This window comes from Epinephelus moara, chromosome 17, assembly GCF_006386435.1.
Source record: "Epinephelus moara isolate mb chromosome 17, YSFRI_EMoa_1.0, whole genome shotgun sequence".
Taxonomy (NCBI): Eukaryota; Metazoa; Chordata; class Actinopteri; order Perciformes; family Serranidae; genus Epinephelus; species Epinephelus moara.
In genome coordinates this window covers 10,118,551-10,143,129 of record NC_065522.1, presented here as the reverse complement: position 1 = coordinate 10,143,129, position 24,579 = coordinate 10,118,551, and the positions used below count along the sequence as shown (strand labels likewise).

At 40.6% G+C, this 24,579-nt stretch overlaps 4 protein-coding genes across 5 annotated transcripts in view; all 4 read right to left on the bottom strand.

Moving 5' to 3' along the window:
- Positions 1-135: 135 nt before the first annotated feature.
- Positions 136-6,036, bottom strand: fam113 (family with sequence similarity 113). The gene is made up of 10 exons (XM_050066521.1): positions 5,716-6,036; positions 5,052-5,133; positions 4,075-4,154; positions 3,727-3,959; positions 3,167-3,317; positions 2,411-2,657; positions 2,097-2,153; positions 1,344-1,403; positions 867-1,052; positions 136-659 (listed from the first exon to the last, which is right to left on the bottom strand). Exons 1-10 carry the CDS (start codon positions 5,716-5,718, stop codon positions 511-513), a joined length of 1,248 nt encoding a protein of 415 aa, XP_049922478.1. The 5' UTR covers positions 5,719-6,036; the 3' UTR covers positions 136-510.
- A 1,082-nt stretch (positions 6,037-7,118) lies between these two features.
- rpgrip1 (RPGR interacting protein 1) lies at positions 7,119-17,965 on the bottom strand. Its single transcript, XM_050067361.1, has 31 exons — positions 17,398-17,965; positions 16,668-16,848; positions 16,195-16,248; positions 15,915-16,035; positions 15,561-15,766; positions 15,364-15,466; positions 15,077-15,217; positions 14,690-14,795; positions 14,517-14,540; positions 14,268-14,414; positions 14,094-14,167; positions 13,619-13,839; positions 13,290-13,396; positions 13,150-13,200; positions 12,884-13,063; positions 12,661-12,778; positions 12,355-12,518; positions 11,908-12,238; positions 11,540-11,700; positions 11,034-11,266; positions 10,787-10,902; positions 10,399-10,607; positions 10,239-10,295; positions 9,953-10,128; positions 9,357-9,411; positions 9,114-9,183; positions 8,408-8,499; positions 8,031-8,220; positions 7,858-7,942; positions 7,601-7,728; positions 7,119-7,440 (listed from the first exon to the last, which is right to left on the bottom strand). Exons 2-31 carry the CDS (start codon positions 16,753-16,755, stop codon positions 7,187-7,189), a joined length of 4,062 nt encoding a protein of 1,353 aa, XP_049923318.1. The 5' UTR covers positions 16,756-16,848; positions 17,398-17,965; the 3' UTR covers positions 7,119-7,186.
- A 31-nt stretch (positions 17,966-17,996) lies between these two features.
- On the bottom strand, positions 17,997-24,068 carry LOC126404270 (E3 ubiquitin-protein ligase TRIM39-like). Of its 2 annotated transcripts, XM_050067362.1 has the most exons (10): positions 23,985-24,068; positions 23,180-23,259; positions 21,897-23,044; positions 20,765-21,328; positions 20,582-20,677; positions 19,392-19,625; positions 19,121-19,268; positions 18,972-18,998; positions 18,699-18,844; positions 17,997-18,599 (listed from the first exon to the last, which is right to left on the bottom strand). In XM_050067362.1, exons 3-10 carry the CDS (start codon positions 22,113-22,115, stop codon positions 18,168-18,170), a joined length of 1,866 nt encoding a protein of 621 aa, XP_049923319.1. In that variant the 5' UTR covers positions 22,116-23,044; positions 23,180-23,259; positions 23,985-24,068; the 3' UTR covers positions 17,997-18,167. The 2 variants fall into 2 exon arrangements, with proteins under 2 accessions (XP_049923319.1, XP_049923321.1); XM_050067364.1 differs by lacking the exons at positions 23,180-23,259; positions 23,985-24,068 and having other exon boundaries at positions 20,765-22,031.
- Positions 22,986-24,579, bottom strand: part of LOC126404675 (tenascin-like) — a 32,536-nt gene continuing 30,942 nt past the window's right edge. The window contains exon 14 of the mRNA XM_050068051.1: positions 22,986-23,044. Coding sequence (XP_049924008.1) covers positions 22,986-23,044 — 59 coding nt within the window. The remainder of the gene's footprint in view (positions 23,045-24,579) is intronic.

Here is a 24,579-nt window from a genome sequence, read left to right as displayed (position 1 = left end):
TTACTGTGTCAATTTCCATTTTTACTTATTCTACCTGTATGTCATCCGTAACCTGACAGAAATGAGCTGAACCAGTTTGCAAGTGCACATTAAGAGTCTAGATGTATTTGCTGTAGAGTATATACGTGCTAAAAATACATGCTAGCTCTATTTAATCATGCCAGGGTAATCACTTTTATCTGAATAATGGAATAAATAAAAAGCTTAGTAAAGCAATGTTAGGAACAAAGCCTGTAACACTTTTATTATATCAAAGGGTTAAATGAACAAGTTATTGCATGTTACTATAAACTGCATGAATCACACTTATTTCCACTTCAATGTTCAAGTCAGAATCACTTTGTGCAGAATTTAAAACGCATTGAAATGGAAAAATACACATTAAAATCTACTATTTAGTACCAAACAAAAAAACTCAAATGAAAACAACAATGTACTGCAGGTGAGGCAAGAGACTGCAGTAAGTAAGTAGAATTAGACCAAATCTGGGTCTTGTTAAAACTCCCTGCCTCAGTAGTAGTGGCCATGATGGTCGTATTGACTGGGTCTGTGATGGGTGTACGGAGCATAGTGGTGTCTGGCATGTCGGCTCCTCATCACCTGCTGATGATGGCGCTTGTTGTAGGGCTCAAAGTGGTGGGGAGGCCTGTAGTTGAAACCTGCAGAACATACAGGACATGTTAATGGGTTCTAGAGCTGACATGGCTGCTTGTGTACAGTTTCAATACATACAACTAGATCAGAAGAACCAAAAGATGTCTTGGTCTTAAAAACAAATATTTACGCTGCCATGCAAGTGGTCTGGTTGATGGAAAATACATCATATGTTAGGTCCCTCTGCCACAAACCAAAGTTTGCACACTTACCATTTCCATCCTGTCCATTTGTATATTGATGTCTGTGGACTGGTGGGTGAGGCAGTGGTGAGAGGGCAGGTCTGTAAGCTCCACCATCCCTATTTCTACGTGGCCGTGGGATGTTCTCAAATTCCAAGTAACCACAAGGGACCGAATCACTATAGAACTCCTCCCTGAAGCCATCGTATTTTCCCCCTGTGAAAGGGAAACAATTAAGGTGGGGGGCGGTTTGCTTTGTTATGATCTTTTGAAATTACTTGTACTGCACAAGAACTTGACAGTTCACTGTTGACGCTTTAGATGACAGAGACAAGTTCTGCAGTCACAATGTGTTATATATGAGCTACAATATTTTTATGTGACATCATTTATTTGGCAAAAGGTTTTTAAAGCAGTATTTTAATCAAATCAATAACATAGCAAAGAGATTAAGCACAAAACATAAAAACCCAACAAGCCTGTCTGTGTAGATGTTTTAAGTCTTACCCATTTTGGAAGAATAGTTGGTGGAAGGAGGGTTGCTGTAGTTGGAGGCTCCATACACTCCTGAAAAAGTAGCATGACATCATGCATCAAAAAACAGACAAGTAAAATAGAGAACTGCTTCAGGTCACAGGATTCATAGCAACACTGTGGTCATTCTCTAAACTGAAAAAACAACAACAAAAAACAAACAAACAGTGATACCATCATCTATTCGGGGTCTCTGCAGATTTCAGAAAGCCTAGCACCAGGCATTTTACTGATTTTAACTACAGCTTATTCCCACCGCTTTGCACTGTATTCACATAACGGTTACCAGCGGGATGACGTCACCATGGAAGTGTAGCACTCACCCTCCAATTCCCCCGGTTTACACTATTAGCTCTGTCAGCGCTGTTCATGGAGTTTGCACTGTTACCTGCTAGCTCCTGACTCAGCTACCTCCATGTTGAGAACCTTGTGAAGACAACTCATATGAATGTTGCACGAATGCAGCCCCTTTAAGATCTCCCCCCAAGGTAATTAGATTCTCAAACTTCCTTTCAACAGTTGACTATATGACAGTCATCCTGATGGACCTGATGAACATCAAGTGTACAATTTAACAGGTAACAACCCTAACACATTTCCTTGTGTCCTGTGCATTCATCTTGGAAGATCATAGGAGTTATTGGGATTTATGTTACCCACATTTGTTTAACTTTTGTTAATCAATCAATAGAAATAATCCTAATCAACATATCATAAGCATCTTACCTGCAGATTTGGTAGCATTCCCAGAGGCTGGCTGTTGAGCAGTAACCTCAGTATGGTCTACAGTAAAACAACAAACTCATATCAACTTAATTTTATCAAACAAATTTCTTAAAAAAAAAAAAAAAAAGAAGAAAAAATAGTAAAGGTCATAAATGCATACTTTAGTCAAACAACTAAGAGTTGCCAGAGTATTGTATGTATCTGAAGTGCTCTGGACTACAAACCCAGTATGTAACAACAGCACCATTCCATTATTATAGTAGGCCTAAACCACATGCCCTCTTGTGTGTGTGTTGGGCAGAATTCCTCCTCACCAACAGTAGTCAGGGAACAGGGCATAATCACACCCCAAGCCTCTGCGGTGTGCTGTAACAGCAGACAGGTTATCTTGCGGTGGGCAAGGGCGTTCCAGTGGATTCCATCTTTTGTACGATGGTGCAGGGAGAAGCGGAACTGGAAGTGGAGGTCCAACACATCCATCCCATGGAGGTCAGCCAGAGTCCCGCTGTAGAAGTTGCCCTCAATCACATCATAACGCAGCTGGGGAGCCTTGTGCTCAATCTGAGGTGTTGGAGGGAGAGTGGACAAAGTTTTAAGACTGGAAGGGTAGCAGAAGTCAGGAGAAAGTGCCAAGATATAAGCCTCTTACCCTCCGTCAGACAGTGTGGTGATGTTGGGTCAAAATTAGGCATCTTACCAGTGACAGGGGAGACAAGCGGTGGAATGGTTAGTTCCACTGATGAAGTTGGGTCTGGTGTGGTCTGGGCCATTCAGGATCAGGGAGAGGTGTAACAGGTACCGCAACATTCTTTCTTGACGGAATAACACTAGTTTTCTTCACTTTGAATTACTGGGATGTTTTAACGGTTGTGATGTCGCTCAAGAGGGAGTACAGGTTTTTCACATATAAACTTGCTGGTGCCATTAATTAATATAAAATGCTTGTGCAATTGATCAAAATGTTTAGTCGCCCTCTGGACTCATGTTAATAACAAACTGTGTACTAATATGACCCAACAAGACCAAATTTCCATGTCTGGTTATGATGCAAATGTCTGGTGATGACGTACCTCAGGCACCAGGAAACCACCTTTGATCCTCTCTCCTAAGGGCATGGTGAGGTTCCATATGACCAGAGTTTCCGCTGGCAGAATCTCTTTCAGCTCATCAAAGAACTTATGTAGGTTCTCCCTGTAGTCATTAAGCCAACTGGACTTGTACCTACAAAACCCAACACAGATACAGACAGATCCTTTATTTGGTGGGTAGAGTTAGCTGGTTGAACTAATAAATGTGATTAGATAAATGTATATATAACTTTTCAAGTGTAGGGTGAGTCTTAAAAGGAAGAGAAAGAGTGACTTCGATATATAAATAATCAAAAAAATATTTTGCATTATATTTCTTACATAGAAAAAGACAGCAACTAACATAGGTACATGGGCAAAGCAATTAAATGATATCTTTTTTTTTTATTTCCATGTGTTCTTAATGTCATACATGATTTGTATCAACCATGAACAGGTCCTTAGCTTAGGTTTCACACAAAACCACTCTCACCACCTTAAACTACAGTATAACCATATGAAAGTAATTAGCACGGTTACTAATTATTCCTTCACCTACCCACCTTGAAATATCCCAAACGCAGGAGTTGATAATGACTACATCTGGTTTCAAGCCATGGCGGAAGTCTTCTAAGATGCTCTGCATGTAGCGAGAGTAGATGCGCGTCACAAAATAAAAGCGGACCAGCTGGTGGGAGGACTGAAACTGCCGAACCTCCCGGTACTCTATCCCATTGTGCATTGGACTCAGACAACCTCCTTCCACCAGACAGTCCTGTTCAAAGCTCATCTCACCCTGAAGAAGAAAGATATGAGAGAGTGAGGACGAAAGGAACAACTGGGGCGGGAAACTAAGGAAATTTGTAAACAGATGTAAACCAATAAACGCCAGCCCGTTACAAATCACTTGCCTTGGTCCTGAGTTGTCTTGCAGAGAGATATTTGTCCTTCTGCAACAGCATGACAAGGTCCTTGTACACAGACCTCTGAACTGAGGGTGAGATACAGAGAGCATTAAAAAGTGGCAGTGGAAAAAAAAATACAAAGCCCTTTATGACTTAAATCTATTAATTTTAGATCAAACCACGAAGGCAAATTTCTCCCAACAGCCAAAAGGACCAACATTCACAACTGAAGTGTATCCATGTTTCCAAGGTCCTCCGTTCCCCAGTACCATATTCTGTTAATACACATCAACACTACTGTCTTCTTGCCACTTTGTCACTCTGCTCCTAAAATAGCATTGGTCTACCCTGCATGTAAATCCATAAGACAAATCAGATGGACAACAGCCATAAATTTTTTTTAAAAATGGCGAGTAAGCTTGCCTGTGAAGGTTTCAGCCACTCTTTCCATGTCTTTTTTTCCCTAACCAATAGTCAGTTGTACACTTTACCTTAACCGGACCTTTGACCTCTTTCCCAACCTGACCTGTGTAGAAATGGGAATTAAACATAGTCCTAGACATTTTTTCTAACCCTTAGTTAGCCCTCTTTCTCAATCCTAATTGGTTGGTTGTTTTTCTCTCAATTAATTATACTATTTTTATTTTTATTTTTGGGCTGCAATTATTTTTGGAACTGTTCTTGTAGAAAGAGCAATCATATTTAGACAAACACCTGTGCCAGTACAATTTCATCACTGAGTCATGATTTTAATTACCTAACTTCATATTAGATGATTAAAATCATATCAAGCAAATTCAGAGCTAAGGAACATCTTTTCCAGGTTCCCGTCATGTGCTATTGAGCTGGGTAAGCTGGCAGATGGACAGACAACAACAAAATCAAGTCAAATGGGCTGCTGTAAAACTTTAAAACATACTTGTTCTTTGTAAAAGATCAGTTTTAAAAGAAGAATATGAATTTAAGTGACTAATGTTACTCACTAGAGTCTCCCAGAACCACAACAAACTTGTTATGGAGCAGCTGGCTGGCCTGCTGGTGGCTCACAGGCCTCTGTGTCTCCTTCTGTTAATGACAAAGGCAAACAAACATGTTTGTTATTTTAATTAAGAAGCAACTTGAAAATGGGAGGTCCGTTAACTCAAGAAATAAGATGGCTGACATTAACTTACGTTTAGCCTTAATAGTGTTGTTTACTAAATTATAGAATTTCTTTACCACAGATAGTAATGGTGGTACTTTACACTTCAAGTAACATTATTTAACTTAGCATAAGTTACCAATAAACTTTCCTTAGGCTAATTTGAAGTCATTATTTTAGCATTATTTAACTTCGCATACTAGCCTTAGGCTAATTAACGGTCACTATTTTAGCATTATTAAACTTAGCATACTAATAAACTAGCCTTAGGCTAATTAGCAGTCATTATTCTAGCATTATTAAACTTAGCATACTAATAAACTAGCCTTAGGCTAATTAGCAGTCATTATTTTAGCATTATTAAACTTAGCATACTAATAAACTAGCCTTAGGCTAATTAGCAGTCATTATTTTAGCATTATTTAACTTGCTAATTAACTAATTAGCAGGCTTAAACGTTCACTTCCATTAATATAACGTTAAAATAACATAACGTTATAACTTACCATTGTTGAATCAAGGGGCAAACTGTAGATTTATGTGACGGTTGAAGCTAGCTGCTAATGGTACCGTTAGCCGTTTTAACAGTGTCTCGCTGTTCGCGCTGTTTGTTTGGATTTTAGCATTAAAGTGCAGACGTTAGCGAACTGAACAGGAAAATAAACCATCACAATATGAACGTTTTTAGCTCCAACTCCTACAGCCGAAATGACCGCAACAACTGGTCCCTGGAGTCACAACTTATTGCAGTAGTCTTGAAACTTGTGGCATTTTGTGGCCTCAATCTGGACGTTTGACGTGACCCTGCCGTTAGTTCGGTTTACAAGTGTTGCCAATTTTTTGATGCTTTCAAAGACAATCGGAAAATTACAGTCTCGCGGGACTAACTAAAAGCGAGATCAAGTGGTTTGATCGGTTTGATTGAGTTCCTCTGTGTTTAGCAATAATGAAATTATGAACTGATACGCTTTCAGAAAGGAATTGCAAATATAACACTTTCATTTTCTCAAGAAAAAAAGCTGTAATGGTAAAAAGCAAATCTAATTACAGCTACATTTCCCTAATAATTTTTATTCTGTCTTTATATGATTAATTAATATTTTTTTCAATTGAAATCAAAAAAATCTATTAAATGTAGTACTTTGTTAATATATTTACTTGTGTGTCATATTCTGCTTAGCCCTTGGTGCACTGTGTCAAACTCCCTTTAGAGTCAAATGATATGCCCAGACGCCTACAATGGAGCAACACAACCCAGTACCAGGTTTTCTATGTATCAGTAACTAAATGGCGAGTTGATTAAACACAAATTAAGGAGCTAACCAGAGAATTTAAGATATGATGAAGAACTCCAGTGTGATGTTAAGCCCTTCAAAAAACACAAGAATCATGGTTTGTGATGGAACTGCAGCTGGCACCCAGGAGAGAGGCACGGGATGTCTTCAGTTTTTCCCTTCAAATAACATATTTCTGAAATGATAAGTTGTCGGCAGTAAAGATCATCAGCAGATTAACACCACTCTGGCAAGGGAGAGCTTTCAAAAACAATACCTTTCCCAAAAGTTGGCTCTTATACATACAAAGTCTAAAAATAAGCTATTGTACTGTGTTAACCTTAACTTTAGGATAGAATTGAATTGCATGGCTTTTTGACGAACAATACACACAATCACGCTGTACATTTTTATTACAGCTCTTTGCTCTAACTTTAGTGGAGAAACAAAGTCACCCAGGAAAAATGTTGCGTAAGTCTACTGGGAAAGATCCTGTCGATCAGACACATGATGAAGACTACTGGATAAAGTGGGAGATTGAAAGACCTCAAAATTATAAAATCCATAAATAAACTTAAAAGAACAGCCTCAGATGCATTCCAAAAAATTACTCTTTATTTAATTGCTTTTGGAAATGTTGATGAAGAGGCTACAAACAGCAAAATAAGACACAAACATTCTGTTAATTTCATACTAATTGCTTTCAGAAGTCACTGTCATCATCATCATCATCATCTATTACTGGTATCGGATCTTTTTTCTGCTTCTCCTCTTGCTCCTCTTCTTCCTTCTCCTTCTCCTCCTCTTCCTTCTCCTCATCTTCTTCATCTGTCTCATCTTCTTTCTTGGCCTCCTTTTTCTGGTGAAACTCCTGGTATATCCCAGTCAGAGCTTTTGCTGCTTCCAGAGACACTTTCAGATTTCCTATTACCTCCTTGTCTTCATCCACACTCATGACTGGAGGAAACAGAGACACAGAGACAGAGGTACTGTAAGAAAATTTTATGTTTCATACAATATACAAGAGAACTTCCATGATAAATATACATAACATTGTACAATGTACTCTATCTAAATCATTTTAACAATCTTGATATGGCACACATGCAACACCTACCGTCAATTTGTTGCTCACTGACATCATTTCCTGTGAGGAGCAGTTCCTGTAGGTCCAGAAAAGCATGTCCGACGTCCACACACTCCTTTTCGTCGTCCATCGGCTCACTGACTACTGTGAACTTTAACCTTGCCGTGACACACAGACATACACACTTCAATTTTGTGGTTTGGGTTCATAAAAATCAATTAAGTGCAGAGACATAAACTGATGTATTCACTCATACTTCAACACACTAAAAGCAGCAGTGACACTACCTGCCCTGGTTGGGGTCAGTGCCCTCCAGCATGGTGTAAAGGTACTGTCTGAGTGGAGCTGACTGTGAACCATCCACATAAATCACTGAGAGAGGCAAACAGAGAGATTTGGGGGTTATAACATAATTAAAACTTTCTAGAAACAAACATAACCAAAGCCAACCCAGTCTCACCTCGAGTGAAGTTGTAATGAATCTCCTCTCCCTTTGTGGGTTTGCGGAGGGACATGGGTGTTTCTGTCGTCTCCATCGGGACACCCAGCAGCCGGTATTCCACATAAACACGCTGCACTGACTTGTCGCGTGCCACACGTGAGGATGGTTCAAACGACAGGGACAGAATCTCGACCCTCAGTTTGTCTCCCTAAAGCATAAAACAAACTTAGTTTCATAATATCTGACCAGCTTAAAATGAATGACCAAACAAAAACTAGATCCAGATGTACAAATGACAACAACAGCACATGTGATGCTAAAATCTTTTCCTGGATCTTTTTTGTTCTCTTTTATTCATACATTTGCTCCCACTCACACAGTTATTTCCTTCATACCTTCCTCATTTTCCGTTTTGGTGGGATGATGATGATGTCGCTTTGTGAGCTTGATTCTGAAGACCCTGAGGTTTCACTGTCTCCTGCAGCAGCTGTATAGTAAAGAAAAACAACAATGTGACAAGAAATGCATTTATTTCAATTTGAATTTGACTGACTGGGCTGAAAATGAAAGCAGGCACCTGGGAGAAGTTTGCCTTTACAGTTTGCTGACAGAAATCTGTTAATTTTAGCCCAAACCATGATTTGTTCCCCCCTAACTTTAACCAAGAAATGTGACAGCTATCTGTTCCAAGTCTAGATTTTAAGATTTTGAAGTCAGTTAGATTCCTACATAATCCTTCTTTGCAAGGGCGTAAGTTCTGTTTCAAGATCTAGGGCGACACACATTAAGCACGGATCCTCTCTCAAGAAATTCTTGCTTCATTTCCTGCATTCTGCTGAATTTTTATGCACCAATTTGTGCCTTTTCATCAAAGTATGGTGGTAATTTCATGATACTTCCTGTTCCAAAAGTGCACGGTTGCTTAATCTTTTTTCAGTTTTATGGCAAAATGCAACCATTGCTTTTGTAGCTGAATACTGCCACCTACTTATCCGCAGACATCATTGCATGACCTGTGTTCAAGCAGGTTGTGTGGCTTCAAATTTCTGAAAGAAACTCAAGGCAGGTGTTTATGCCTATTGTGTATATATGAATAGTTACCACTCCCACTGCTCTCCTCTTCCTCCTCCTCCTCTTCGTCCATTGACACCTGATCCATAGAGGGAAGGTCCTGAGAAGAAATGACAAATGAGTCCACTCACCAGCCAGTCCTCCATTGGTGTCCTCTAATTCTGAATATTTATGTTCTCCCTCCACAACATTGCTTTAACTAATATGTTTTTCCTGTGACAATGAATCCAGATATTGTTTTAAAGCCTGTTAAGAGAGACAGTGAGCTCCTACCTGAGTCCTGGCAGAGCTGGCAGAGCTTCTCCTAGATGGTGTGGTGGGCAAAGACCTAAAAGAAGATTAAATTATTAATTAAACAATTGAATTCTATCATACTTTTTGGGATAGTTGGTTCTGCAAGGTTCCGGTTTTCCTTCTACACAACTCCTGGAACTCCATCATGCTCACTGAGCTCTAAAATAATGCACTCAAAGAAATGACTTCATCTGTTTTCAGGTTTATGTATTTTGGTTACATAGGAAATTTTTATCCATCGGAGTCAAGTAATTCTAACACAAACCAAAAAAGTACCGTTTATGTAATTAATTTTTTTTAAAAAATGGAGATGAATAGGCTATGAGAATTTATGTAACAGCAGCTTATAGAATTTACCTAATTTACTTTAACAAAATTATGTAAATACTATTCATAAATTCTGCATATTTCAAATATGTTGAATTTATTTATTTATCTAGAATTACTTGACTCAATTGGATGGAAATTCTACATGTAATTAGAATATGTAAACCTGAAAAAAAGACCAATTTTTTTTTTGGAGTGCAAGATAAGGAAATGGATTTGTTAAAGAAAAAAAAAAATCCGCAATTTACTTTCTTGTTGGCGAATGAGAGGGCGTGGTCAGTCTTGGCTCTGGGGTCAGATGGGGCGTGCCCTGGTAAAGGTCAGGCGATCTCTTGCTGGATCTCTTCCTGTCTGTGGTAAGCGGTTTCACAGGGATGGGTTGTTTGTTCTGTGAGCCTTTCTGTTTGACAGGCGGAGGCCGAGGCTGTAAATAGATCAATAACCACTAAACAATTTCGTTTTTATGCTTGAGTTATCATGAAACCCACAGTTAGGCTATGAATGTGCTACTTTTGTTGGTGCTTCAAACCTTACCAAAGGTTTAGTCTCTTTCTGCACGGCTTTGGTTTCTCTTGGCTCAAGTAGGTGAGTCTGTGGTTAACACACAGAGGAACAGATATTAAGTAAAGGATCTGAATACTTCTTGCACCTTTGGTAATTCCCAAACCTTTTGACACACTTGGATAAATATCACCTTCACTCTGGGCTTGGCAATGGGCTTCTGTGATGCTTCTGCTTCCTCTCTCCTCCTCTGCTCTCTCTCACTGCTTTCCATTTCTCTGTCCTGTCTTCCCTGTCTACCCAGCGCAGCATCCGCCGATGGTTGGAATGGGTACCTCCATTTTACCAAGACCCTGACCATGCCCCGAGGTCCACCAGCTGGATCCCTCAGGACATAGTCACCTGGCAGGGCAGAAAGAAGAACCAATGAAAACATGTCTAAACTGCTGATTGGGTAGTTCGGGTTTTGAAATGTAATGTATAATCCACCTGTTAGCTTCCACCTTCATCTAAAGCAACACTTCCTCTAGTAAGAGATGCAGATGAATAATGCAATGGTTTTACTTCTCTGTCTGCCTCACCTCTGACCTCCCTGCCTGTAGCCAGGGCTCTCAGTGGAATGGGGGTCTTGGCCAGATAGGGTGGCGGTATCTGGTCATCACTGTCATCAAACACATATACCCACAAACTGCTGGACCTGGGCAAAAGAGGAGTTGAATGTTGTCAATATTTTTGGAAGGATTATCCAAAGCTCAAACTTTATCAGAATTTCAAGAAACATTATCTTGAATTTCTAACACTTTTTTTTCTGTTTCCAAACCATCATACCTCAGGTAGTGCAACACGTCAGCTGTGACTGCTAGTGGGTAGCTGGTGGTATCGTTGAACACTGGGTCAGCAGTGGACTGCACAGTTTGAGAGACGTGAGGCGGCAGGTCGTAGAACCTGTATGTCAGGTAGGCATCAGGAAGAAGTCCAGGCCAGCGAGAGTTAAGGCCCACACAGCGTTCCAGCATAACCACCAACTCATTGGGGATCCCCCCTCCGTAGTCATGTAACTCCTGCAAATAGCATTGAAAATTCGAATTTTTTTTCCCCAGACAACGATCATGTTTTTTTTTTCCAAATTATGTACAATTTTTAAGGTTCTCTATTATCTCAAATGGCTTGAAAAATAGTGCATATACCTGCCCTAAATGGGTAAAACAATTCCATGGGAGAACACACCTCTGGATCCCCCCTAGGTTTTGGCTGAGCCTCAATGTTTTCAACATCTGGCTTTGCCCCTGCTATACACTACCAGAGGTAAGTGAGAAAATATCACCCTCTTTTACCTCGTGACCAGTATCTTGCCAGCCCAGAGTGATCTGCACAGGCCTCCTTTGTGTCGCTGTTCTCCAGTCAGCTTCTCTCTCTGACACAGTGTCTATGGGCTCTGCAGGGTTAAACAAGCGTACCCAGAAATCCACGACACCAACAAGCGCGCCCTCGGAGCCTTGAAGTGAGACGACACATTTTTAGACATGGATTGACAATTAATGATCAAATTAATGAAATTTACCACACATGATGCATTATATAATAAAAAATATTGACAAATGGAATAAAATAATCACAAATAATTAATCTTGAAAGACATAGAATATCTTTGTATTGGCAATGAATTACAATGTATTACTTTCTCTTTATAATCATTAATCACCTGTGATTTTCACACTTCCACCAATGCGCTCATCTCTTCTTTCCATGGCACCCATGAGAGACATCTGCCCACTTCCATGCGTCACAAACCTAACCCCTCCTAACGCCTGGTGGAGCTCCACTCTGACCCTTGACCCCTGACCTCCCAGCCTGCCCAGATCTCGGGCTGTTAGAGCGTAGCGGGATGTGAAGCCGTAGTTGGGTTGGCTGCCTGACACCAGAGGAGTGGAGTGCACCTCAAAGTCCAAGAGGCTGTAGGTGCAGAATGTCACAATGTCTTCATGAGGGACACCGCTCATAGTACGAAGCCCTGCTGGGGTGAAGGTGGCGGCCTAGAGGTGCCAAAAAAAGCAACACACACATACAAAAAACAGATTACAGTTTCATAGGTAAACTTGCTCCAAAAAAATCCATCAAATTCATGTACAACAAATTAGTGTTTTTGGACCTTAAGGTGGATCTCCAACAGTGACTCTCCAGCCCTCAGCTGAGAGAAAGACAGGTCGTCCTCTATGGGCTGTACCACCTCCTGGTCTCCAGCTGGCCAGGTGTACTGCATCGGTATGGTCCGTTTGTAGTTCCTGGGGCTGTATGCTAATTCTTTTAACTGAGCTTCAGAACATAAATAGAAAAATAAAAGAGTTTTGAGATTCTGGAGGTTGCTGTTTTTTTTAGCTACTCATGCTAACTACCCACATATTTTATAAAGGTTTCTTGCTATGGCTGTTTCTAAACAAATGAGTGTTGTTGAAACCTTGTAAAGCGTTGATCTGAAGAGCTCTTTTTGATAAAAGTTTGTCTTTCTCTGCCATCCTCCTCCTGCTCTCCTCCCTCTCTCTCCCCATCTTCTGGCTGACTGTGTTCAACTCTTCCTTGGGAAGGAAAGAGTTTGATTGAAGACAAGTTCAGTTAAAATGGGACGAAAGCTGAGTGTCGCAGTTTTGAGTTGTGTACATGTATGTGTTATGTGCGTGTACCTGCAGGTCTTTACTGATCTGGTGCTCCAGCTTAAGAATGTTTCTGGTTTTCTGTAATTCCAGCACAGTCTCTGCATGCGATACCTGGATGTTTGCCAACTCGCGGGGTGAATCCTCCACCGTCCCATCGGCCCAAAGGAAACGCAGCCCTGCCCTGCTCTCCTGCTGCATTCTAAATGCCTGTAGTTGGAGAAAAAGCATGCAAAATCATTTGATTTAGTATTTTTAAGCAGTCCTAGCAGAGGTAAAAACAAAAGTGTGCAAACCTTGATCTGTATGAGAGTTTCACTGAGCTCCTCAACACTCATGTCAAACTCCTGGAAGAGAAAGAGATGATAAAAAGTGTGTCAGGATATGTGCTGAAAACAGGACAGCTATTTTGCAGTAATCACTCCTTGTCTCTGACCTTGGTGACAGAGTCCAGTCTGTCCTGCAGTGCAGAAACCTGCTCTCTGTACCTGAGAACCTCCTGTTCCAGATGCTCTCGACTGTCCTTCGTCATTCCAGAAAACTCTAAACAAAACAACACACACACATACAAAAATGAATGGGATTGTTAATCCATGTTCTGTTTTATTGTTACTGGATAATCTGTTTTCTGTCTGCACTGGATGAGTTGAGGCTTCAGGTGTAAGGGTGCAGACCCCTATAAAATGAAATGTATCTAATCCCAAATGCGTTCCTTCTCACTGTCAAACTGCAGCAGATGTGGTGCCAACATGCTGAGAGTCCTACCTCTTTCTTGCTCCTTGCTCTCCTCTAATAGCTCCTTTTCTTGCCTCAGTTTCTCCTTCTCCAGCTCCAGCCTGCCTCTCTCCGCCCTCTCTGCTTGCAGCATGTCCTCAAGTCTCTGGATTTCCATCCTGCCGATGTTTTCCCCCTGTTCCTCCCTCCTCTGCTTCACTTCTCTATATTGTTCCACCTTACCATCATGGGTGCTTTGCACGGATAAAGTACTAGAAAGGAAAGAGGATTAAATATAGACATTTGAGGAGAAACACAAAATGACTTTTAGAGGTGTCACATGTAAAAAAGACTATTTCATATTGACATAAACCTTATCTTAAGTTCTGCTACTTGTGCATCGCATCTTGCATATACTATACATCTCACTTTTTGGAGAAGGTCTCAACCTTCAAACCTCCTGGACAATGTTTTCCGTAACATCTGAGAGATTGCACTGCAGGGCCTAGAAGACTTAACCTCTCACCTCTCTAGTAGAGTGTTATAGTTTTCTTTTATGAGATCCCTCTCTCCCTCCAGGTCTGATATCTGCTCCTGTAGCTGAAAGAGAACAAATGAATTAAAAAAAAACTAGCATCACACTTTTTGATCTTTAGTCTTTCTAAGTTGGGTTTTATACACACAGATACAGAAAGGGTACCTTGTCCAGGGTCTGTAGAGACAGGGAAGAGGAGGTAAGCTGTCCCTCCAGTGCCAGTGCTCTCTGTCTCTCCTGCTTCAGCTGTTCAGTCAGCTCCTCCACTTTCTCCAGCAGAGCTCCCTGGCTTTGTCTCAGTGACCTCTGACTCTGGGGTGAACACATGACACACCCAAAATCAATATGAAAAGTAAAGCTTTAGACTATTAGTTTGAGGCATTTACAAAGCTTTTTGTGTTACAAGGCATTTACCTCCTCAAGCTGATTCTCATATGCCTGGAGGGAAGAAAGACAAAAAGAAATCTTTTGAGCACCAGTGGCTGAATTTATAGAAGTACTGGACCTGAATTCTTAATGTGATGTAGTCAAATTATAATAAAATAATAAAATACAAAATGATTTATAGACAAATACAGTCATGTAACCTCTTGCAGGTTGTTGAACTTCTCCTGGGTGACTCTCAGGGCGGTGCTCTTGTCTGTAAGCTGCTTTTGTAGACGGATCAGATCCACGTTCTCTCTAATAATTATTCTAACAGAGAGACAACAGCAGGAAATATTATTTTTATTTATCACAGAAGCTACACTGTAAGAGTGGATAGGGAAGAAAATCGGAAGTGAAATTGGAAGAAATGTCAGATTAGGCTTCTCCTCCAGTGTATGGCCCAACAGTTCTCCAATTTCTGAGTACTGAGTTTTAAGTTTGACTGTAGCAAAAGTTCACTGAAATGTATTCAAATTCAAAAATATTTTACAGATTTTAACTCCAAAAGATTAGTATTAGTAATATGGTTGTATGTGGGCAGTGGCTACCTGTGTCTGTCAGCCTGTTGCTTCCTCATCTCCCTCACAGTCCCCTCTATCTCCTTCTCCTTCTCTCTCAGTGTGTCTCTGAGTGCCTGGGCTGTCAGCTCCAGCTCTGTGGCCCTCACCTGCTCTGTCACACTGGACCTGCTGGGAGGGAGAGATGTGGAGGGTGGAGTCATGAGGGGGGGTTTGGGATAGAGGGGAAAGAATGAGGTAATACAATATAGGGGGAACAATGTTGTGATCAGAGGAGAGAAAATATCTACTCAATGTCCTGTACATCACACACTTACAATCTCTCCATCTCTGCCCTGGTGTCTTCCAACGTTGGGCCGTAGCGGGGTGGGGCAGTTTGGGCTGCCCTCCTGACTCCGCCCTCCACTTCCATACTTTTACCTGACAAGCAGAAGAGGAAGAAGACAGGGAGAAAGGTCAGTGATGGAAGAAAGAGCAGTAGTCACCTTGGCCTACATTCATGTGCAACACACACCTTTACTGAACCTATATGGCGTGCGTCCCCCGATATCCATAATGTGCTGCTTAGCCAGGCTCAGTTTGTTCTGCAGCACTCCTTTCTGGCTCTCCAGCATAGCCACACGGGCTTCCAGCTCCTGCATGGTGTCCTCCATGTCCCTCTCCTTTACAGCACCAGAGCCAGGACGGGCCTGACGGAGACGCATCAGTCTGGTAGACATCCTGAAGCATAACGGCCATATTAGTAGACCTTTCTTTATCATATATATCTTTGAATCACATCTTAGAGGTGTCCAAGAGATGACTGTCCCAGCTACTCTGAGATGCCCTGTTAAGTGCCCAGTCAGGCATGTATCAGTGTTTTTATTACCTACGTATCCTCTGCTCCTGTGTCCGAGTGTGTTGTCTCAGCAGACTGTTTTCCTCTTGCAGCCTGAGACACAGGTCCTCCAGGTGCTCTCTGGGAAACCGAAACAGGCGCTGAGGATCTACTGAAGAGAGAGAGACAGACAAAGCTTTTTCTTTGTGTGTCTGATGCATAGACAACTAAAGACAATAAAGAGAACTTTTAATGTAAAGGTACTGTTGTATTCTTTTTTGATTAAAAGTCTGAAAATCTGAAACACTGAGTTTTTGCAAAGTGGTTTTACCTTTTGTCTTCATGACATTATGCTTCTTCCATGGCTTTACATCACGCAGAGTATCTGGGGATAACAGACAGATTTAGTTAAGAGTGAATATGTTCACAGAAACACACGTACATAAATGCACTTCTATTGCAGAATTCCCCCCAAAAAATGTTATTTTTTTCTTAAACCCCTAACCTTGATGCTTACAACTAATACCTACACCTCAACTTAGAGTTACTGTAGCTTACTGTATTTGCACATCATTCATGTGTCCCAATGAGATAATTTGCTCTGTTGCTCTATGCTGACACATAATCATGAGTGATATTGTAATGAAGTTGTTTTGTGTACAACATTGGTGACATTTTAACAATGTATGTGTTGAATATTTCCAACTTCCACGGGATACACATGTGATAGAAATTAGGATAGTTAAAGTGATTATACAGCAGATGATTAAAGTCTCATACTGGCATGAGACTACACACACAAACCTGGGACAGTTGGCATCAGTCCCCCCCTCATCAGTCCCACATCTCTGACGGGGAGATCCCCGGCTGTCTCATCCATCACTGGCGACATCACTCTTCTTTACTCACACCCAGCCAATCACAACGCTCCAGTTTTTGAAACGCCACAATTGCAAACATGTCACATTGATCCGCTGCTGGTTCACTGGCAGCAAAACAGAGAAGCCAAAGGTATAATTCAATCTTGTGACCATGACTTGTTACATTTACATTTGTGTAATCACACAGCCTGAAAAAGATCATTCTTTCCTAGTTTTCCTAGCACAGTGGAGCTTAATGGGATCCAAACTGAAAGCAGGGCTTTTCACAACACACACATACAGGGACACACAATTACACCGAGTTAATGGCAAAAGGTAGGAAATTAAGATCTATACAGTGTACGTATATTTTAAGTTGCACATCTACTTTTTCACTGACACTTGAAATCACAACCTCAAGACTCTGTACACACTGTATATAATCTGCTTAAACCTGGAAAAGCTGTCAGCCCCAACAGTTTTAGCTTCACTGTAAATTATCAATAAAGTTATTGCCCAAATGTGGCAATTCTTAAACATATTTGCTGTTTTAAGGTCTACATCGCTTCACAATTGATGATAAACACCAGGAATCCTGGTAGGACAGATAATATTCCCTCCTACATTTACAGACATCAACACTGAAAACTATATTAACGAAACATTTGACTTACCGTTGTTTGATTGCCATCCAAAGAGGTTTAACCTCTGGTAAAGAAATGTATGTACTTGCTTTTTCCTGGTGATCAGTGTAACTTGTCAGCTCTCTACATGTGTGTGTCTCCGCCCTGTGCTTGGATGATATCAGTTTTAATCCCTCTTCATCCCTTCCTCCTTCCTTCTTCCCCAAGATCTCTCTTTACACATATGATTAGTAATTCCAATTTTTTTTTCAGGAAGTCGCAAGAGTGTTAAATAATTACTTGCAATCACTGTGTGTTTGGGTGCATGCATTTAGTTTGGTGACATTCCTATGAGGGTACAGTATTCTGTGTGTGTATCCTGTCTCCTTCCAACACTCAATCCTGAAGTCTGTCTCAGCGCTCCATCTGCCTTGAGGCTAATCTCATCCCTGTGCTAATCTGATTAGCAACTGTCAGGCTGTACAATTCAAGACGTGGTCTGAAGTCAGTTTTAGGGTCAGCCTTTAATGACTGAGGATGGTTATTACTAAGGTGAGGCAGGTCTAAGATCTGTGCACAAGGTGGTAGTTTTTAAGAGAGCACGTGCGAAGGTAAGAGGAAAAAGGAGGAGGAGATGTGAGCATATATAACAGGTACAACAGTTTATTGAGTAGGTGCAAGTCAGGCAATGATCTATTTCAGTTCAGATCCAGTTGTGAATGCAACATGAATTGTCTAATTAAAAAATGTTCATATCAATAGAGAGAACACTTTTATGCTGTTTAAAATAAAATACCATGACAACTAATGTACATTTCACATCATATTGTAATGTCATCTAAATCCCAGACTCCATTGACTCCACTGACAGGGCGGATGATAAGTGGTGATTTGTTGCTGCCGCTGTCGCACATATCCGGGTTAAAAAAAGGAAACATGGCTTCAGTGAACTGAAACTGTGTAAAGGAATAGATGTGTGACTTGGCCTCTGCGTCATAGAAGGCCACTGTCCCATCCTCGTAATCCAAAAACACCCCAACGACTTGTGGCCTCTGAGAGAGACACAGCAGCTCTGCCTGTCCTGCACATGCCCAGTACTCACTGCCCTTCCTCAAACAAACAGTCCAATAACCGTCCTCTGGACTCAGCGTGACCACACCCTTCCTGTTGACAGACTGTCGAGCCACACCCAAGTCCCACGCTGTTTTGTCTCCCACGTCGATCTGCCAGTAGTGCCTCCCTGTGGTGAAACCCTGCATAGCAAGAGAGGCTTTGGTCACTGTTCTCACAAAGTGAAGCAAGATGTAGCATCCCTACAGACATAAACACATACAAACCACATCTGTATTTACCCTGGTGGCGAGGACACATGGTGCTGTGTCAAAACGCTCTGGTATGTCCACTAGATTCTGTTCAACATCGCCGTCCCAGACCTGTCTCCCATCCTCTGATAGAACCAGCCAAGAGTTAACTGTCCTGGGGTCCAGACGAACATCGGCTGGTAGACAAACAAAGTTTATATAGAATTTTAACTTCATTATCCTCTTCTTCCTCAGATTAAATTCTTTCTTATTTTTGGTTTCCATCAGATGAGGTGTCCAGAATTATTCTGTAACATACTGTACCTGCATACTGCTGCATCTTCTCATGCTCTGTGAGTTAATAAGAACATATGATCGAAAATTAAAACGCCCATGCACATGACATGTAAGTGGATATTTTTTTTTACAGCATATAATTATGCTGCTGACGACAATTCTTTTCAGAGTTTAACCTTGAATAGAAAGTTTTCCCAAAGCCGATTGAAGCTGCTGTTCAGTGTTGGCCACCGCTCTCCTTAAAGTCCCCAAACATGTGTCTGAATGAACGATGATGTCAGAGCAGGCTTTGGCAGATGGAGGAGAACTCAGAGCTGGAAACCTCTGTCACAAAGAAGTCAAGTAAGAGAGAAATGGCTTTAAAGAAGAGAACAGGCCAGACAAGATGAGATGTCTGCTTGTATGACTTTCAAATATCAAATATCTTGCTGTGAGATGACTCCTGACCTGCAGAAGATGGAGGTGGTCCTCAGTGTGAGACAGCTGCTCCATCTCACTTCTCTTCCTCTCCAGCTCAGTGATTTCCAGCTCCAGCTCTGCGATGAGCTTCTCCGCCCTCTGCTCTGCTGCTGCCTGCTTCCTCTGGATCACCTCCACCAGCTCAGCCTGACTTCTCTCCAAGGAACGAACCAGAGTGGAGAGGACCTCCACGCTTTCCACTATGTCCCTCTTTGAGTTTTCCTGAAGACATTGGATGACCAAAAAAAAAGTGAATTGTTTAAAGTCCCCCTCCACTCAGAAATATGCTCTGAACTTTACTGTGCAGAATCATGCATGGGCTGAGTCTGACATTCGAGGATTTCTCTGTGGTCACATTAAAGTTTAACATGTGGATGCATGTGTGGAAGCTAATCATGATCCAGAATGCAATAAACACAAATGTGAAGTGGAAACTTGAAACCTGCAGTGCAAATACACTGAAAACAGACTTTTCAGTGAAGTAAGAGATGTCTTGTGACCAAAGGTTAAAGTTACAAAAAAATTAAAATATTTGCATATTCGTTGTTGCTAGAATTGTCTTTAATGAAGCAAGAGTTTTTGGTAACACTTTACTTGAAGGTATCTACATAAGGGTGACATGACACTGTCATAACTATGACATGACACAGTCATGAACTTGTCATTATGTACATGTCATAAACGTTAATGACTGCTGTCATTAAGTGTCATTTGGTTTTTGTAATGACAAGTTGACATTGTTTGGGTTGTTTTGATTTTGACAACTTGACATTAATCAAAGTGACATTACCAGAAGTTGTCTTTGTCATGACAATTAGACATTCAATTTGTTTGGGATGTCCTTATAATGACAACTTGACATTAACCAGGATGACATTACCAGAAGTTGTCTTTGTCATGACAACTTGACATTAACAAGAAATGCACCTCTTTTTGTGTTTATGACAAGGTGACAGAATGATTGTTATCGTTATGACAAAGACATCTTCTAGTAATGTCATCCTGGTTAATGTCAAGTAGTCATTATAAGGACATTCTCAACAAATTTAATGTCAACTTGTCATGACAAAGACAACTTCTGGTAATGTCACTTTGATTAATGTCAAGTTGTATTTAAAAACGGCATAGGCTGTTTTTAACTGCTGCTGCGAAATAAGCATGATCTTATGTCAACTCACTTTGCTGAGCTCCACAGAGTGTTTGATCTCCTCCACTTTCTGCAGTCTGTCCTGGATCATCTGCTGAACATCCGCTTCAAACTTTCTCAGTTGAGCCTGAACATCAGAACAGAAATTAAATCCAAAACTGAATCGATGAGCGCCAATATACTTGATGGGATGATGAGGAGTTTAGGACCTTACCTTCTTCTGCCGACTCTCCCTCTCCACTGGGACAGTGTCGTGACAGCGGTGGTCAGTCTCGGTGCAGAGCACACACACACACCTCTGGTCGCTCCTGCAGAACAGCTCCAGGAGCCTTTGGTGCTGTTTGCACATCCGGCTCTCCAGCGTCGCCACAGGTTCAATCAGCTTGTGAATCTTCAAAGTGGCAACTCTCAGGTGTGGCTCCAGGTGACTCTCGCAGTATGAGGTCAGACACACAAGGCAGGACTTCAGGGCCTTTGTTTGTTTCCCCACGCACACATCACAATATATGAATTTTGACATCCCGCCATTCTGCCTTCTCGCTCGGATCTGCTCTGACATTTCCTTGGCGAAGGAGTTTTCACAGAGCTCTGGGCGGCCCTCAAAGAATGTCTGACATTTGGGACAGCTGATGGTGAGGCTGTCATCCCAGTGTGATGTGATGCACGAGAAGCAGAAGCTGTGGCCACAGGGGATGGAGACAGGCTCAGAGAAAACCTCCTGACAGATGCAACAATGAAACTGTACCTCTGACAGGAGAACGCTGGGGGAAGCCATGACCTCAGAAAAAAAGAAAGAAAGATCAGTGTTAACTTATTATGAAGAAAAAATTAATCATTTACATTCAGAGTCAAAGAGGAAATGTGTTTGGTCATTAACAATGACCTTAAAAATAAAGACATTTATAAAAGATACAGGCCACAGGATTTTTCAGAACTGCTGTCTCCACTGTATTTAATGCAGGCACCATAAACTCTTACTGCAGCTAGAAACATGTGAACCTCTTTATCATTAACTTAAAACAATTCAAAGCTGCCTCCTGGCCAAAGTTCAGCTGTACATGACTCAGCTCCTCTCTCACTCTATAAGCTTAGCTTGAAACATGGATTTAAAACATGCATTAAAATCCAAAGAATAACATGTATAACCCTGCAAGTGTTTATATGTACCACACTCTCATAATTCACTACAGTCCACACCAGGAATATAATGGCTTCAAATATTAGTCCCTCTTCTCTATCATTCAACCTGCCGGGCACAAGACAAACCAGAACCACCACTGAAATCATTGCAATTGTTTGGTCAAAATGGTAAAACATACCCATCTGTTATTTTCTCTTGGTCTTACCTTGTGGCTGAATGTGAAATGTGACCTCTGAGGTAGCAAAGGCAAACACTGGCACTGCAGTGAAGCCAAAGTCCTCCCGGTTTCGCTGTTACCACTCCCTCTGGGCCTTTTTTTCCTCCAGAGCTTTTCAACCCCCACGTTGTTCCAGGGTGGGAGGAGTAATGCCTGGCTCAGGTGCCTTACTGGGTTTGTATTGTGTACAATTTCTTTGTATTGCATAATAGTATTGTGTTTGGATTGTTTTGCATTGGACTGAGCAACAACATGGAAGTACTTGAATAAAGCTCAGTCACATTCATCACTTTTCCAACGCTTTGGATCTTAAATAGGTAGAAACATACTATGTGCATTCGCACACATTATCACAATACTGCAACACTAAAAACGTAACACTGACAAACAAAAAACGATACAGCTATAACCACTCTCTAAGCAAGACTATTTGAGAAAAGATGGTAGTTTTGTTTTGAGAAAGATCCCTGTTGCTGTTACAGCTACACAAAGTGCAGGAAGTGAAGTTGTATAAAGCTCTTTCAAAAACTCACATTAAAACAAATTTTAAAAAAAATCCAGGATCAAGTGATCTCTACTTGACTAACAACGAGTGCAAAATACTTACTACACTCTAGAAGAAGCTTTTCGCGTTTAACGTAACAGTGATGAAATAAGTTGTAGTTTGTAAATGGTGGTTAAAGAGCTTTCAAAACATCTTAAATCTTAAGAAAGAAAGAAATTCTGCCTTCTCTTTCCAAAAGTGAAATTACCAGTGAACCCCAAAGTTTTGGTTCGACTGGGGCATGCATTCTATCATTATGCACCATCTGAAAAGTTTTGCCAATTTCTCATTGGTCACCACCATTTGCCATATTTTTAGTGTGAGATTTATCCAGTATTTTTTAAATCTCTAACAGTTGGGCTGCAACTTCTGTCCCAGAAATTGTGGCCATTGGAGAAAAATTTGTAGTCATTGCAAATTCTAATTCCTTTGATAGAAAGCGTAGAAATAGTTTCTTAAACAAGGAAGTGCCGTTCCTCCTCTTTCTTTTCCTCACTGTAATATATTAAATTGGATTCTTGGTCTCTTTCCTCTTAACAGATCGAACCCTCAGGGACAACACCTGTGGGAGCAGTCCGTACTGTTTCAAGAGCTGGATAAAAAACACATGACAGAAAAAAAAAAAAGTCAACACAGAAAAAAACAACAACCTGTAAATAATTTGAAATAATTGAATACAAACTCGTGACATTAGAATAGAATGAACTGAAACAGCAGTTAGTCTTACCTCTGTTAATTCATGCTCTATGTCCGATTTTGAAAGCTCAATAAATGACTGTAATCTGATGTTCAATCCAACAACATAATCTGTTGACATAGATGCACAATGTTACATAAAATAATACACATCATAATATTTAAACAGATAACGTATCCTTATAATATAGCAAAGTATTTCGTACATCTATTTTAAAATGTAATCACGATAAATACTGCACATACATCAACTTGTACAATTACTTGATTATAATAAATTATACAAATACTAATATACAAAATATATACAATACTTTATTAATTGCTTTAAAGCAGCAGTGTGTAGGATTAATAGGATTTAGTGCCATCTGGTGGTGAGAATTGTGGATTGCAACCAGCTGATACTTCTACCATGGAGCCGAATCATCCGCAGAGGTCTTCTCTCCAAAGCAAATGCACCAGCTGACTTAAATGAGTACAAACACTAAATAAAGCAGTTTCACGTTAAATAGTGTTTTTCTGATGCTGCTTGTCAGGTAGGGGCTGCTAACTTTGGTAGCCAGCACAAAAAAGCCAACAGCCCTATCTAGATTTTTCTGTTTTGTCTATTCTAGGCTACTGTAGAAACCACATGGCAGCAACGCTCCCTATGTACATATAAATTGTTATTCTAAGGTAACTTAACGTAACAAACAAAATGAAACATAAGATGAAAATAATATAGAAAATAATATAGATGCGGTGTCAATTAAAATCAAGCTGATCAAAATACTATTATTAATTGGGCACTCATGGCTCAGGACCATGTAATGAACGTGACAAATGCATTTACTTACGAGGCCCTTTTGTTGCAGGATGCAGAGTCAAGAAGTTGGGCCAGATGTGTTGTTAACATGGAAAGAAGAATATGAAGATGAATTAATGTTGATAACTTGAAAATCTGATATGTACATTCCTCTAAAATGTAATTAAAACTTACTCAGCACTCTTTACTCCATACAAAAAGAAGACATTAATGACAAGGAAAGGTAAATTATACTTACAGTGTCCTTTCAAATGTCATTGAACATTAAGCATGTTAACCAAAAGTTAGTCATAAAACTACTTCTGCAATACACTAGAAATTCAAATGTATTTTTCATCATATAGTATATTGGCAGGTATAAAAGAGGACAACAGTGTTATGCCTGGTTAAAAACAAATTGATGTAGTGACATTACCAGTGACTGCAGTAATGTTTAGTCCACTGCTGCTGACGTTGTCAAACACAGAGAAGAGAGTGAATGTGTATTTAGTTCCAGCAGTGAGAGATGAGACTGTGTGAGTTACTGGTCCATCTCCATCTGGTGCACTGATGTTTATCTGTGTACCATTAAACTGGAGAATAAAGCTGACATTGTTGTTGACTTTATTCCACTGCAGAGTGATACT